Source organism: Phyllobates terribilis, unplaced genomic scaffold (genome assembly GCF_046119375.1).
Source record: "Phyllobates terribilis strain yellow unplaced genomic scaffold, ASM4611937v1 Scaffold_11__3_contigs__length_659146591, whole genome shotgun sequence".
Taxonomy (NCBI): Eukaryota; Metazoa; Chordata; class Amphibia; order Anura; family Dendrobatidae; genus Phyllobates; species Phyllobates terribilis.
In genome coordinates this window covers 620,833,608-620,850,068 of record NW_027362771.1, presented here as the reverse complement: position 1 = coordinate 620,850,068, position 16,461 = coordinate 620,833,608, and the positions used below count along the sequence as shown (strand labels likewise).

Below are 16,461 nucleotides of genomic sequence, written 5' to 3'. Positions count from 1 at the left end.
TAACGTGTGCTGTAGTTGGTGTACACAGAGACTACAAGTCCACTTTGTGCAATCCAAAATAGTGTAACGTGTGCTGTCCTTGGTGTACACAGAGACTACAAGTCCATTTTGTGCAATCCAAAATAGTGTAACGTGTGCTGTCCTTGGTGCACACAGAGACTACAAGTCCACTTTGTGCAATCCAAAATAGTGTAACATGTGCTGTCCTTGGTGTACACAGAGAATACAAGTCCACTTTGTGCAATCCAAAATAGTGTAACATGTGCTATCCTTGGTGTACACAGAGACTACAAGTCCATTTTGTGCAATCCAAAATAGTGTAACGTGTGCTGTCCTTGGCGCACACAGAAACTACAAGTCCATTTTGAGCAATCCAAAATATTGTAACGTGTGCTGTCCTTGGTGCACACAGAGACTACAAGTCCATTTTGTGCAATCCAAAATAGTGTAACGTGTGCTGTCCTTGGCGCACACAGAGACTACAAGTCCATTTTGTGATATCCAAAATAGTGTAACGTGTGCTGTCCTTGGCGCACACAGAGACTACAAGTCCTTTTTGTGCAATCCAAAATAGTGTAACGTGTGCTGTCCTTGGTGTACACAGAGACTACAAGTCCACTTTGTGTAATCCAAAATAGTGTAACGTGTGCTGTCCTTGGTGTATACAGAGACTACAAGTCCACTTTGTGCAATCCAAAGTAGTGTAACGTGTGCTGTCCTTGGTGCACACAGAGACTACAAGTCCACTTTGTGCAATCCAAAATAGTGTAACGTGTGCTGTCCTTGGTGCACACAGAGACTACAAGTCCATTTTGTGCAATCCAAAATAGTGTAACGTGTGCTGTCCTTCGTGTATACAGAGACTACAAGTCCACTTTGTGCAATCCAAAGTAGTGTAATGTGTGCTGTCCTTGGTGTACACAGAGACTACAAGTCCACTTTGTGCAATCCAAAATGGTGTAACGTGTGCTGTCCTTGGTGCACACAGAGACTACAAGTCCACTTTGTGCAATCCAAAATAGTGTAACGTGTGCTGTCCTTGGTGTACACAGAGAATACAAGTCCACTTTGTGCAATCCAAAATAGTGTAAAGTGTGCTATCCTTGGTGTACACAGAGGCTACAAGTCCATTTTGTGCAATCCAAAATAGTGTAACGTGTGCTGTCCTTGGCGCACACAGAAACTACAAGTCCATTTTGTGCAATCCAAAATAGTTTAACGTGTGCTGTCCTTGGCGCACAGAGAGACTACAAGTCCATTTTGTGCAATCCAAAATATTGTAACGTGTGCTGTCCTTGGTGCACACAGAGACTACATGTCCGTTTTGTGCAATCCAAAATAGTGTAACGTGTGCTGTCCTTGGTGCACACAGAGCCTTCAAGTCCACTTTGTGCAATCCAAAATAGTGTAACGTGTGCTGTCCTTGGTGCACACAGAGACTGCAAGTCCATTTTGTGCAATCCAAAATATTGTAAAGTGTGCTGTCCTTGGTGCACACAGAGACTACAAGTCCACTTTGTGCAATTCAAAGTAGTGTAATGTGTGCTGTTCTTGGTGCACACAGAGACTACAAGTCCATTTTGTGCAATCCAAAATAGTGTAATGTGTGCTGTCCTTGGTGCACACAGAGACTACAAGTCCATTTTGTGCAATCCAAAATAGTGTAACGTGTGCTGTCCTTGGCGCACACAGAGACTACAAGTCCTTTTTGTGCAATCCAAAATAGTGTAACGTGTGCTGTCCTTGGTGTACACAGAGACTACAAGTCCACTTTGTGTAATCCAAAATAGTGTAACGTGTGCTGTCCTTGGTGTATACAGAGACTACAAGTCCACTTTGTGCAATCCAAAGTAGTGTAACGTGTGCTGTCCTTGGTGCACACAGAGACTACAAGTCCATTTTGTGCAATCCAAAATAGTGTAACGTGTGCTGTCCTTGGTGTACACAGAGACTACAAGTCCACTTTGTGCAATCCAAAATAGTGTAACGTGTGCTGTCCTTGGTGCACACAGAGACTACAAGTCCATTTTGTGCAATCCAAAATATTGTAAAGTGTGCTGTCCTTGGTGCACACAGAGACTACAAGTCCACTTTGGGCGATTCAAAGTAGTGTAATGTGTGCTGTTCTTGGTGCACACAGAGACTACAAGTCCATTTTGTGCAATCCAAAATAGTGTAATGTGTTCTGTCCTTGGTGCACACAGAGACTACAAGTCCATTTTGTGCAATCCAAAATAGTGTAACATGTGCTGTCCTTGGTGTATACAGAGACTACAATTCCATTTTGTGCAATCCAAAATAGTGTAATTTGTGCTGTCCTTGGTGCACACAGAGACTATAAGTCCATTTTGTGCAATTCAAAATAGTGTAACGTGTGCTGTCCTTGGCGCACACAGAGACTACAAGTCCACTTTGTGCAATCCAAAATAGTGTAATGTGTGCTGTCCTTGGTGCACACAGAAACTACAAGTCCATTTTGTGCAATCCAAAATAGTGTAACATGTGCTGTCCTTGGTGTATACAGAGACTACAATTCCATTTTGTGCAATCCAAAATAGTGTAATTTGTGCTGTCCTTGGTGCACACATAGACTATAAGTCCATTTTGTGCAATTCAAAATAGTGTAACATGTGCTGTCCTTGGCGCAAACAGAGACTACAAGTCCACTTTGTGCAATCCAAAATAGTGTAATGTGTGCTGTCCTTGGTGCACACAGAGAATACAAGTCCATTTTGTGCAATCAAAAATAGTGTAACATGTACTGTCCTTGGTGCACACAGAGACTACAAGTCCATTTTGTGCAATCCAAAATAGTGTAACATGTGCTACAAGTCCATATGGAAGGCACAAACGTCTGAACGAGCTCTAAGGGAAACATATTTGGTTTCAAAGTTCAAAACAGAAATGTAACAAATGAACAATACTTTCTGTCTGCTTTGAGGGTGAAATGGGGCTTACAACCCTTTTAATTGCTACCCACAGCTGCATCAGAAAAGTAAGAAAGGCTTTCAAATAAGTTATTTGAAATCAAGTGTAAATTGATTGAATATTGTAGATTCAAATCAATACACTCATTTATTTACCTATACGATGCTGCATCTTTTGAATATTTTACTTAGAACTAAAGTAACATAATTGGATCTAACAAATATGCGTGTTTACCTGCCATGGTTTAAAATTTCGAATTTCAGCACAGACACTGTTATAAAATGGCCCTTCACCTTCTTTGCAGGTTTTCAAATCATCTAAAGCTTTGAATAAGACATGAACGGCAGCAAAAATATTATAAGTCGTTTTAAGGCTGATGACATAGTTTGAAGTGTTCTTGATATCTTCTAAATGTTCTGATCCCATACAAACCTTCACCGGGTTCTCAAAGTAAACAGTCTGGTTCTTAGGAAGAAATTGGCATTTGAACACCATCTCCCACATCATCCTGGTCCACTTTGCTGTCATAGTAGCAGATAGATTTATCCTGTCCAAGTACTGTCTCAAACCTGGGACAGTGTAATCATAGGTGGTTAAACTGATACTACCAGATAACGTCATAAAATATTTATTTATGGACAATAACAATGACCTCGACCAACCAGAATTCCCAATGAAAGTTCTTCCTGTGACATTTTGCTTCAGCATCTCATTCAATATAGGAACAAATTCAATTTCAGTAGCAAAAACAACTACAACAGTAGCAGTGGACTCTTTCATGACCTTCACTACATTGGGAGCATTACGATCTGGTTGGCCAACTCTAATATATTCCATGAAGGCCACACATGCTCCAGCTTTCATCAATTCTTCCTTTATTGGCTGAATACCACGAAAGCCGTAATCATTGTCTAGAGCAAGTAGGCCAATCCAGGTCCAGCCAAATCTGAGTATGAGCTGAGCCATGCCTGCAGACTGATATTTGTCATTCGGAGAGGTCCTGAAGAAGGATGGAAACATTTTCCTGTTACTTAAGAGGGAAACGCTGGAAAATGGACTGATCTGGAATTTAAAAAAATGCATATTTAACTTATTAAAATAAGAGAAATGAAATCAAATAAATTAATTTTTTTACAGGGTTGTAAAGAACATCTCTCTTTAGAAACCATACTCACCACAACAAGATTGAGACAGGTGCCACATTTTACTTTCAGGACATGTACCCATCTTCCAAAGTACCATTATTGCTTACAGATATTAATCATAAAATAGTGTTTAAAAAAATAAATATAGTACGTTTTACTTTTTTGCTGTTTTTCTAGTTCTATTTAGTTGCTGAAAATCCCTCAGTGAAACTGCTGGCTGGTTCTACATTAGGCTTCCTGGACATGAACTTACTTAGCAGTTGTTATTATGGTATCCTTTTTGGGAAGGGGAAATTAATATGTGTACCAAAAACATCCTCATGTAATACCTCAGGTTCAGTGCTAATCATGGGGCAGCTACCTTTCGCTTTCTCTTAGTCCGTTGTGACATTGGCCAGATGCATGTGACTACCTGCCTCATGGTCCTCATGCCTGTCCCTATCGCCCTTAGCACTGATTCTCATTCCCAGTAGGGGATCCTCATCAACATACCCCTAAGCATGACATGGCTGAATTCCCTTGTACAACGGAACATATCATCATCATGTACAACATTTACATTCCCATTGTCAACATTTTGGCACACATAACTCACCAGATCTGGGAAGGTTGTCAGCAATGTATTGAGTGGCCAACAATCTCAGATTGGTCTCCAATAAACTTTTGTGATGAGGTTCTCTGACACCCCTACTTCCCTTAATCTCCTCCCAGCGCCCCAGACTAGGAAAACCAGAGCCAATTTGAGAGGGATGAGAGCTCATTTGGCTGTGTCCTTGAGCACCACAGTGACTATGTTTCCCACAGTAACTGGCTGCAAGTTGCCACCAGCCCTCCTAACGGGTCCACACATGAACAGAACAGCTCCATTAGGTCTATGAGATTTGCATGTGGCATTCCCCATTTTCCTTCCAGCCAGGCGATACAGATGTGTCCAGTCTGGTTGAAGGTAAAGCACCTGCGGAAATCAGGAATGGGCTTGCTAGAGTCAGCTGTGGTACACCCCACAGTTGAGCCTTTGGCAGGTGTGGCAGAGCAATTGGTTAACTTAATATATTTTTAATAAAAATTTTCAAGCTCCTGGGGCTACAGCTCCCGATTGGCCACATAAGAGTCCACTATGCTTGCTGCTTAAGTTGTGTCCTTGGGTTCATAGTCAAGATTGGCGAGGAGAGGTTCAGAAATTGCTCCTTTGGAGACAAGTCTTTTATGGTTTTGACAGTGGTGGCAGAAATGCCGCTGGTCCACAGTTCCATGGCAACCATCTAGTGGCCAGAGAGGGCAGAGTAGGTTTCTTTAGGGCCATGCTGGATCTTGCGGAACTTCTGTCGTTACATCTCTGAAGGGAAGTTAAACTCTTTGCTCATGGCCTTTTTGATGGCCTCATAGTCCCCACTTCTCTTTAGGTTGGGATACAAACATCTACAGGACTGCACTTGTCAGTCTTGAAGTTAAGTGGGAAAAATCCAGCAACCGCAGAAAAAAGTGAGAAAATGTTTAAAGATCACATTTATTTGTTCCAATAAAAAGAGACACTGGGTCTACGTGTTTCGAGCTGCGAGCTCTTAGTCCTGATGAGGTATGTCTGCAAAAATGAGGAATTTATAGCTGAAAAAACCCTGGAAGGAGGCATGTAGGAAAGGGGGGAGAAGGAAACACCTATAAAGTTTTAAGATTAAGACAATTTAGAGATCTAGTGTCTAGTTTTAATATCCAGTAAGCTCCACGCTTTAAGAGCAGTTTAGCCCGATTACCACCTCTGACAGGGCGATAGCAGTTTAGCCCGATCACCACCTGACAGGGCGATACACCCTTTCAATAGCAGTAACAATTAATGACACCCTGATGTTTCTCAAGGAAGTGTCTAGATAGTCCTGGCATTTTATTTTTAATGGGTCAGTATTGGCATCGTGTATATGTTCTGCCATCCGAATTTTTAGCTTATGAGTGGTAAACGCTATGTACTGCAAAGTACATATATTATTACACTGAGGTGAGTAAACGGTGTGTGTAGTGTTACAACTACTGAATAACCTTATGTCACATACAGTATATGTCTAGAATTATGTGAAGTAAAAAGGGATGTTTTATTCGTGTATTTGCATAAATTTCACCTATGAAATTCGCATTTGAAGAAACCTATAACTGAACCTTATAATAGCATGCTCTCCTAAACTAGTCTAAATCCTACAAACAATAAGGAGTATAATATCAAAAATTAATAAAAATTTGATTTTATTAAGTAACATAATATAACAAATACAAATAAAAATTAAAAAAGAGATGTTAAAACACATATATTGAAATCAAGTAGTCCGCTATAGACTTTAGTCTGTGTCCATCGCCTTAAGTGTCCCATTACTTAAGTGTGAGATATGAATTATACCTGAATTTAATATGATGTAGACAGACTGCATCGCGTCTTCTACAACCATCGCATTCTAATCTGTTTCTCCATTCCTCCTACAGGTATGAAACCCAGCTTTCCTCCTACTGTGATTCCCCCATACCTCTGCTAGCTGTATGCTTTGGTATGAAACCCAGCTTTCCTCCTACTGTGATTCCCCCAAAACTCTGCTAGCTGTATGCTTTGGTATGAAACCCAGCTTTCCTCCTACTGTGATTCCCCCATACCTCTGCTAGCTGTATGCTTTGGTATGAAACCCAGCTTTCCTCCTACTGTGATTCCCCCATACCTCTGTTAGCAGTATGCTTTGGCATTAAACCCAGCTTTCCTCCTACTGTGATTCCCCCATACCTCTGCTAGCAGTATGCTTTGGTATTAAACCCAGCTTTCCTCCTACTGTGATTCCCCCATACCTCTGCTAGCTATATGCTTTGGTATGAAAACCAACTTTCCTCCTACTGTGATTCCCCATACCTCTGCTAGCTGTATGCTTTGGTATGAAACCCAGCTTTCCTCCAACTGTGATTCCCCCATACCTCTGCTAGCTGTATGCTTTGGTATTAAACCCAGCTTTCCTCCTACTGTGCTTCCCCCATACCTCTGCTAGCTGTATACTTTGGTATGAAACCCAGCTTTCCTCCTACTGTGATTCCCCCATACCTTTTCTGGCTGCATGTGTGTTCTGGTATGTCGCTCATCTAATCACTGCTCTACCCCACCCTTATTTATGATCTTGCTTGCTCTGCCTTACATACCCTGTATATGGCTCAGTGTTACCTTTCTGATATAGATGAGCAGGGACCACTCCCCTTTGGTTCACACCTGACTGCATTCTGTAGCACATATTTTGTGAACAAGGAGTCTGCTATAGACATGTCTGCAGTACATTGCCTTGAGTGTCCCATTGCTTAAGTGTGAGATATGAACTATACCTGAATTGAACCTTAAGGGAACTGAAGTTAACATGATACTTTGACACTGTAAGCAATATTTGTGTTTGATTTCACTCTCACCCCCTTAATCCTTCACTTCTCACAGCCACCCCTAATCCCTACACCTAGTAAGGAACACTTCATCTCTCCCTCCATCCTCCTCATTCATCTCACCTCCTCCTCAGAACTATTTCTAAACACTCAATCCTGTGTCTCTAAGCACAGACAGCCACCTCATTCTCTCTCTTGCAATCACCTACAAACACTTTCTCTGCTCCTCCTCACTGCTGGCGATATCTCCCCAAATCCTGGCCCTCCTCACCACATCCCCACAGTCACTTCTACCTCCTATCCACGATCTATCCCAAACTCTCACAACCTTTCTAACCTCATACACATCCAACCAGCCCCCGGTTCCCCAGGCCCACTAACAGGAGCTCTCTGGAACGCTCGATCCGTCTGCAACAAACTTTCCTACATCAATGATCCCTTCATAACTAACAAACTTTCCTTCCTCGGCATCACTGAAACCTGGCTCACCCCCTCTGACACAGCCTCTCCAGCTACACTTTCATATTGTGGATTCCACCTTTCCCACACCCTCCGCCCCATTGGCAAGCATGGAAGCATGGTGGAGGAGTTGACTTTCTCTTGCCAAATAGCTGCTCCTTCACCCATATCCCACTGCCACCCTCCATTACTCTTCTCTTTTGAAGTACACTGTGTGTGCATCTACTCCACCTCCAATTGGCTGTCATTTACCGACCCCCAGGATTAGCCACCACCTTCCTAGACCATTTCACAACATGGCTACTTCATTTTCTTTCCGCTGCCATCCCCGCTATCATCATGGGCGACTTCAACACCCCCATTGACATTTCTCTCTCAGCTGCCTCTAAGCTTCTATTCCTCATTTCCTCCTTTGGCATTCCTCAATGGTCTTCCACAGCCACTCAACAAGATGGACACACTCTGGACCTCATCTTCACCCACCTCTGTTCCCTGTCCAATGTGTCTAACTCACCCCTCCCTCTTTCTGACCACAACGTACTTTCATTTTCCACCCTCTCCTCTCCAGGGCAACAATACCCACTCCACAAACTAGCATACTCTCGCAGAAACCTCAAACACCTTGACCTACACTCACTCTCCGAATCCCTCCTACCTCTTACAGACATCAGTTCCTTACATGACTCAGATTTTGCTGCCGCATTATATAACACCACAACAACTGCAGCTCTCAATTCGGTCGCCCCCTCACACATACCAAAGCTTGCACAATCAACAGGCAACCCTGGCACATCAGTCTAAACAAGGAACTGCGACAGGCCTCCAGGGTCCTGAGCGTAGATGGAAAAGGTCCCACTCCAATGAGCAATTCATCGCATTGAAACAGTCCCTCACTACCTTCGAGTCCAAACTCACTACAGCAAAACAAACATACTTCTCATCTCTCATATCCTCCCTGTCTCACAACCCCAAATAACTATTCAACACCTTCAATTCTCTCCCCTGCCCCCCCAGCGCCTCCTCCCTCTCCTCTTATCTCAGTCGAAGACTTTGCCTCATTATTCAAGCAGAAGATTGACACCATAAAACAAAGTTTTTGCCTAAAATCCCCCAGCCCCTCCTCACACCTACTCAATCCTCCTCCAAAACCAGCTTCTCCACCAATATGGAACATCAACTTTCCTCTTTACTCTCCAAATCACACCTCAACCCCTGTGAACTTGACCCAATCCAATCCCACCTCATCTCCATCCTTACCACTATCTTCATCCCACCCCTAACCCACCTTTTCAACCTGTCACTAACAACTGGTGGCTTCCCCTCATGCTTCAAACACTCGGCTGCCCGACTAATCCACCTGTCTTCCAGCTATTCCCCAGACTCTCCTCTCTGTCAATCCCTTCACTGTCTCCCCATTGCCCAGAGGCTCCAGTTCAAAACCCTAACCATGGCATACAAAGCCATCCACAACCTGTCTCCTCTATATATCTGAGACCTAGTCTCCCGATACATACCTACACGCAACCTCCGATCCTCACAAGATCTCATTCTCTACTCCCCTCTAAACTCCTCTTCCCAAAATCGTATACAAGATTTCTCCCATGCATCCCCCCTACTCTGGAACCCTCTACCCCAACATATCAGGCTCTCGCCTACTGTGGAAGCCTTCAAAAGCAACTTGAAAACCCACCTCTTCCGACAAGCCTACAACCTGCAGTAACTCTCGCTTCACCATACCGCTGATTGACCAGCTCTGCCCTCACCTACTGTATCCTCACCCATTCCTTGTAGACTGTGAGCCCTCGTGGGCAGGGTCCTCGCTCCTCCTGTAACGGTCGCCATCACGTTTTGTTCAAGATTACTGTAATTGTTCTTGTATGTATATAAATGGTGCTATAATAATAAATAATAATAATAACAGAGGTGAACTCCACACTGTGCACCTATTTAATATAATTACCAGCAAACAATGTATATATGAACCATATCATATTTAGGGTATAAAAGATACATGTACACCGAAATATTACAGCAGTGGTAAAATAAATATCATGATGAGACCCTTGAATGATAAGTTAGGAAAAAGCTAAACGTAAAATGTGCGTCAGGGGTTTTCTTCTTGGCTGGAAATCCACACTGGTTTGCCTCTTTATTTTATTGTTACTTTTCCATATATATTGTTGCTAACATATTTATATTTTAGCTTATACTGACTGTCCTCTCTGTTTCTTGGATGCCTCCTGTTTGCTCTGTGCACATCATAGGGATTTATCCTTGTGTTCATTTGGACATAGACAGTGTATCTGAATTTGTGTACAATGTATATTCTAGCTTTAACCCCTTCGCGACCTTGAGTTTTTCCATTTTTGAGTATTCGTTGTATTTGTTGTATTATGTGTTATTTAATAGTGATGAGCGAGCATGCTCGCCACTGCTCGGTACTCGCCTGAGCATCTCAGTACTCGAGATGCTCGGAGCTCGCCGAGTACTTTCGAGATGCTCGAGCGGGAGCTCGGGTCCCCGTCCTGCATGTTTGGCGCTATTTAGAGCACCAATCATGCAGGGATTGTCTGCCACTCACTGTAATGTCACAGCCATGGTGGTTGTGGAATTACAGTGATTGCCCAAATCGATGGGAACAGTGCTCACAGTGAAACATGAAAAGCCGGCAATTCATCTGCGGCATACATCAGTACCTGACAATTTAGAACAGAAAGAATAGAGCATCACACATAGATTAGATAGATAGAAACATGTCAGTCACATATATAATAAGTACAGTGACAGTGTTGGTTACTGTACTTGTCATTTAGTGTTAAAATAAAGATTTATTTAAAAACAAATTGGCGTGGGGTTCCCCGTAATTTTAGTCTCTAGCGGAGGTTAAGCAGATGGCTGGGGCAGATGTTTGAAGCCTGCGAAGCTCTGCAGTATCTCTGAAGGATGACAAGCTGGATGGCAGCGTTCTGCTACCATCCAGCCTGCCATCTCAATGCTGTCCCAGCATGGGAGAATTTTCCTGCTCAAGCGGTGACGTCATTTGCCGTCAATGCTGGAAAAACAGGTATTCCTCACATGTATTAAATCTGTCAAACAGTTGCAAATCATGTTCACGGAGCTACGAAAACTTAAAGCCCGAGCATTCTATAAATACTCAGTGCTCGGCCGAGTATACTCGGCGAAAGGGTTAACCGAACATACTCGCTCAACACTAAGTGAGACATGATGTCCCAGATGTGCTCAATGGGATTCAGGTCTGAGGAACGGGCGGGCCAGTCCATAGCTTCAATGCCTTCATATTGCTGGAACAGTTGACACACTCCAGCCACATGAGGTCTGGCATTGTTCAGCATTAGGAGGAACCCAGGGCCAACCGCAGCAGCATATGGTCTCACAAGGGGTCTGAGGATCTCATCTCGGTACCTAATGGCAGTCAGGCTACCTCTGGGGAGGACATGGAGGGCTGTACGGCCCTCCAAAGAAATGCCACCCCACACCATTACTGACCCTCTGCCAAACTGGTCATGCTGAAGGATGTTGCAGGCAGAAGATCGCTCTCCATGGCATCTCCAGACTCTGTCACATCTGTCACATGTGCTCAGTGTGAACCTGCTTTCATCTGTTTAGAGCACAGGGTGCCAGTGGCGACTTTGCCAATCCTGGTGTTCTGTGGCATTTCTTTGGAGGGCCGCACAGCCCTCCATGTGCTCGCCAGAGGTAGCCTAACTGCAATTAGGTGCTGAGATGAGATCCTCAGACCCCTTGTGAGACCATATGCTGGTACGGTTGGCCCTGGGTTCCTCCTAATGCAGGACAATGCCAGACCTCATGAGGCTGGAGTGTGTCAGCAGTTTCTGCAAGATGAAGGCATTGAAGCTATGGACTGGCCCACCTGTTCCCCAGACCTGAATCCAATTGAGCACATCTGGGACACCATGTCTCGTTCTATCCACCAACGTCACGTTGCACCACAGACTGTCCAGGAGTTGGCGGATGCTTTAGTCCAGGTCTGGGAGGAGATACCACATGAGACCATCCACAACCTCATAAGGAGCATGCCCAGGCGTTGTAAGGAGGTCATACAGGCATGTGGAGGCCACATATAATACTAAGACTCATTTTGACTTGTTTTAAGGACTTTACATCAAAGTTGGATCAGCCTGTAGTGTTTTTCCACTTTAATTTTGGGGGTGACACCAAATCCAGGCCTCCATTGGTTAAAAATTTGATTTCCATTGATGATTTTTGTGTGATTTTGTTGTCAGCACATTCAACTTTGTACAGAACAAAGTATTCAATGAGAATATTTCATTCATTCAGATCTAGGATGTGTTATTTGAGTGTTCCCTTTATTTTTTTGAGCAGTGTAATACCCAAAGAAGGAGCATTTCATGAAATAGTTTCTGCTTGAAATGTTTGCTGCTTTTGATCTTCTTAAAAAACTCCACCAACTCAGAGCCTTAAGGATGCTCACTGTCACTTGTTCACTCAAGGACTGCAATAGAAGTGAGTTGGGCTGGATAACTGAACAGAAGACAATTACGATGTGCTGCCATGTTCTGCCTTTTAAAACTGAATTTTAAAAGCTTCTTACCTGTGGATATCTGAAGGTCCCCAAAACATGAGCCAAGATGATTGAATTGGCGGAAACTGTGGCCCCAATGACAGCAGGAAATTGTAATTGAGAATTACACTTGTTGTCGGATATAGTTGTTCTAGAGTCAGTCAGGAACCGTAAAGCTCCTTGTAATTCAAAATGAGGTATATCACAAGTGTCATACATCTGAAATCCTACTGTCATGTTTGGCAGAATATTTGGGTCTCTGTTGATTTCCTCAACTGTGAACAGGAATGTCTGAAACCGATGATAATATTCCAGGCTGAATCTTCAAAAAAGCAGAAGAAAATTACTCTAATGGTAAATTTACCCAGGGAGCGAATTAATATCCCAGGGGAATTTATAAAGACTTGCTGTTCTTTCCAGGCTTAGCTATGATTAATGATTTCATAGGAGAAGCAGAAAATTATCAAGGAAGAACATACTACTATACAAGACTACCATCGATGCTCTACTCTAATGGATAGAAAATTCTCTAGGTCATTTGGAATATTATCTCATTGACAAATACTGTAATCACAAATATAGCTAAATTATGTCTGACAGGACTATAATAATCCTTTAAAATATTTAACTAGATATGATACAAAGAGTCTGGTGGTTGCTAGAAATAGAAATTTGTTTTCACAACCTATGGCAAAAACCTATATCGTAGGCGCCGGTGCAACACATTCATTAAATCATCCCTCCATTCTCCATACATCTTTTTTATTCAAAAAGTATCTGTGATATATCTTATAGGAAAACAACTTATCCAGGAAAAATGAGACTTGCTCACAGACTAGCGGATGTCACAGCTTTAATATACTTTAATTAAAGGGGGTTTCTCATATTGGATCACCATCTTATGGAAATTTTGGATTATCCTTCCAAAATGCTATTCAAGAGACAGATGGAACAAGTACTTTAACTTATATAAGGACTTCTTACTTAACTTATTTTCATAATAACCTAGACTTTAGTTGATAGAAGTACTATGATGGATGTAAATTGGCAATCACTGTAAACCGATTAACAACTAAACAGGGGTTCCACTGGTGTAACCTGCACCCTGTAGGTATTTGCGGCATTTATAAGAAATGTATGTGAGCAAAAATTTAAAATGGGATGAGCATGGCCTCCATATATATGGATAAGCCAAGGTAAGCTATCAGCTATGCCACCACTTCATACATAAAAAGATATGGCAAGACGTGAAATGAGCAGTTCATTTTTGAAAACTTAACCATGAGGTTTATATTTAAAGTGTAGCACATGGACAACCATTTGTTTGACTCACACCAGATGCTGCTTCATTGGTTTCTTAAGCTTAACCCTTGGCAAATATGTAGCTAAACAATGGTTCAATCAAGCTAAATTAAAAGCTCAGATACAACATTCCTGAAATCTTTTAGTGAAAAGACACAATTTCAACTGCAGTAACAATTTGAGAACATTGGGGCTGCAAGAAAGAGATGAAAACAATTTTGAGAGGTTTGCAGAACCTTTGATTGGAATTCTAGAGATAAGCAATTAGACAATATTCTAATTTGCCTGTTCACGTGTTTTATTTCCCAGGAAATTATAATTGTGCAGAAGTTATTTTCCGTTAATTTAATGTCCCTTATTATACTCAAGGGTCTCTCTTGAGCACAGAGCATAATAAATGTAACATGTAAAAAAAAATATTTATGCTCAGATTACCACTCATCTCTCCAGCCCCTCCACTCCTCACTGTGACCCATTGTTCCTCGTTACATCTTCTGATCTCTGATATTTGCACTAAAATCACAAGGACTCTCGCACTAAAATCACAAGGACTCTCACAATAAATCAAAACCTCTGGCATTGAAGAGACCTGAGTTGGTTCTACTCAAGTGCACAACAGGCCACGACATTATGACATCACAATGTGCAAGTTGAGCTTTCGCACACATTCACAGAACTGCCGCAGGCGTTATCAGAGCCGGAAGTCCTGGCCTACCATGAGAGGTCTTCGGTTTTCAGCACAAGTGGTGGGAATCAGAAGATGCAATGAGGACAGGACAGTAAACGTTGGAGAACGGAGAGGTGACTGATAAGAGGAGTATATATATATTTTTTTAACCTTTTGTTGGCTCATTATAGGTTCATAAAAAGACTTTATCCCCGGATCCACGATGAAATCTTTGTATAAGAATTTACTATAAATTAACCTAAACTGGTACCCATTGGTTTGGACATTGAGCTGGCTCATTAATCAATTTTTTATGTTGATTTTAATCCATGACCCCTAACCATTAAAAAAAAATAAAAAATGTAAATTTCTTAAAGGTCACAAAATATTGACAACTTATCTCTGTGAGAGGTTATCAATATTTGATCGGTTGGGGTCAGATATCCAACACCCCAATGATCAGCTGTTTTTCGGTTCAGCCACTGTCGAATGCAAAGCATAGATCTATTCACTGTGTAGTAGCTGCTGCCAATACTTCAAAATTCAGAATTCAGAATGCAGTATGCGGCAGAGCCTGCTACACATTGATTGCTGCTTCAGATGTATCTTGTGGCCACTAAAGCAAATAATTGTTGATCGGTGTGGGTGTTTAAGGTTGAACCCCGACCCACCTCATTTTTTGGGACCAGTGGAGAGGTCATCAATATGCTGTTTCAACACAAACTATTTACATTGCTATTTTGTTATACATATTTAGATATGGAAAGCATGATAATTGATTTTTTTCTGAGACTTACATATATTACATTAACAATAAAAATTATGGCTTAAGCCCTACTTACAATCTGCAGGTAGTCTTGGGTGGTTGGACATCGAATGTCAGTTTTTGGTAGATTTTTTCAGAGTTAAGAGGTAGTAAGACTCCTAACATGATATCTCCAGGTTGACGTATCCCCTCTTGGTCTGACATAGGAGGTAATCTACACATCTGACTCATGGAGTAGATAACTGACATATGGTGAAACAGAAGAATCTCCATAACCAATATACACATTTGAGCCATAATACAGTAGCTTTCGATTGACAGCTGTGGAAAAAAATATTATCACCTACTGTATACTATACCATATGTCAATTTGTCATACATATATTCAGCATATTAAGAGACATTGTCAATTAGACTGGTAGGACATAATCAGAATTTAGTTAGGGGAACATCATTTAAAAAAATTATAAAAATAAATACATTTATATTTTGCTTTTAATTTCTTTTGGATATTTGTATATTTGAATTTATTATTATAATTTATCCAAAATTGTAATCCTGACAAGAATTGGAATTATATATCACTGTTTTGTAATTATATCCAAATTTAATTTTTTGATAAAAACAAATGTTTTCTTTAAATATATTGTATTAGAGCATTTAAATTTACATCTTAGTCACAGTTAAAAATTCTATAATTAAAATGGAAAAAACAACATAAAATACATAAGAAATTTTTATAAATTTTATAAAAGTTTTTTCTCTTAAGTTTAAACATTTTTAAAATTATCCCAAATTATGAATCTTATAGTTTAAATTGTTAGAAAAAAGCTGCTGATTCTTTAATACTTTTCTTTAATAATCTATTATTAGTTATGAATTCAGATATTTTAAACATTTTATATTTTTGTTTCATTTTTCTAAACATTCAGAGTAATATGAAATTTTAAGAAAGTTGAAGTTTGTAGAAATAACATTTAATATTTATTGATATGATAAAGAAATAGCAATATGTTATTAAATGGTTTTAAATATTATTACATTTATGAATTCATCAAAATAATATTTTGAGCTAATTGGCAAAATGTTAAGTCATTTTTAGTATATGTTTATGATATAACTGGTGAGTAGTGACAGTATAATTTCTTATATCATTGCAGAATTAGATTATGTGTGTAAAAATAGTTGTATCACAGTCGTACTAAGAATGTATATCTTCTACTTACAATTCTCACGGTCATCT

At 40.9% G+C, this 16,461-nt stretch overlaps 1 protein-coding gene across 1 annotated transcript in view; it reads right to left on the bottom strand.

The window, feature by feature from the left end:
• The window catches only part of LOC141167405 (extracellular calcium-sensing receptor-like), a 31,713-nt gene extending 16,222 nt beyond the window's left edge, over positions 1–15,491 (bottom strand). The window contains exons 1-3 of the mRNA XM_073654812.1: positions 15,295–15,491; positions 12,514–12,805; positions 3,163–3,990 (exon numbers count right to left, since the gene is read on the bottom strand). Coding sequence (XP_073510913.1) covers positions 3,163–3,990; positions 12,514–12,805; positions 15,295–15,491 — 1,317 coding nt within the window. The remainder of the gene's footprint in view (positions 1–3,162; positions 3,991–12,513; positions 12,806–15,294) is intronic.
• Between the last annotated feature and the right edge of the window lie 970 nt (positions 15,492–16,461).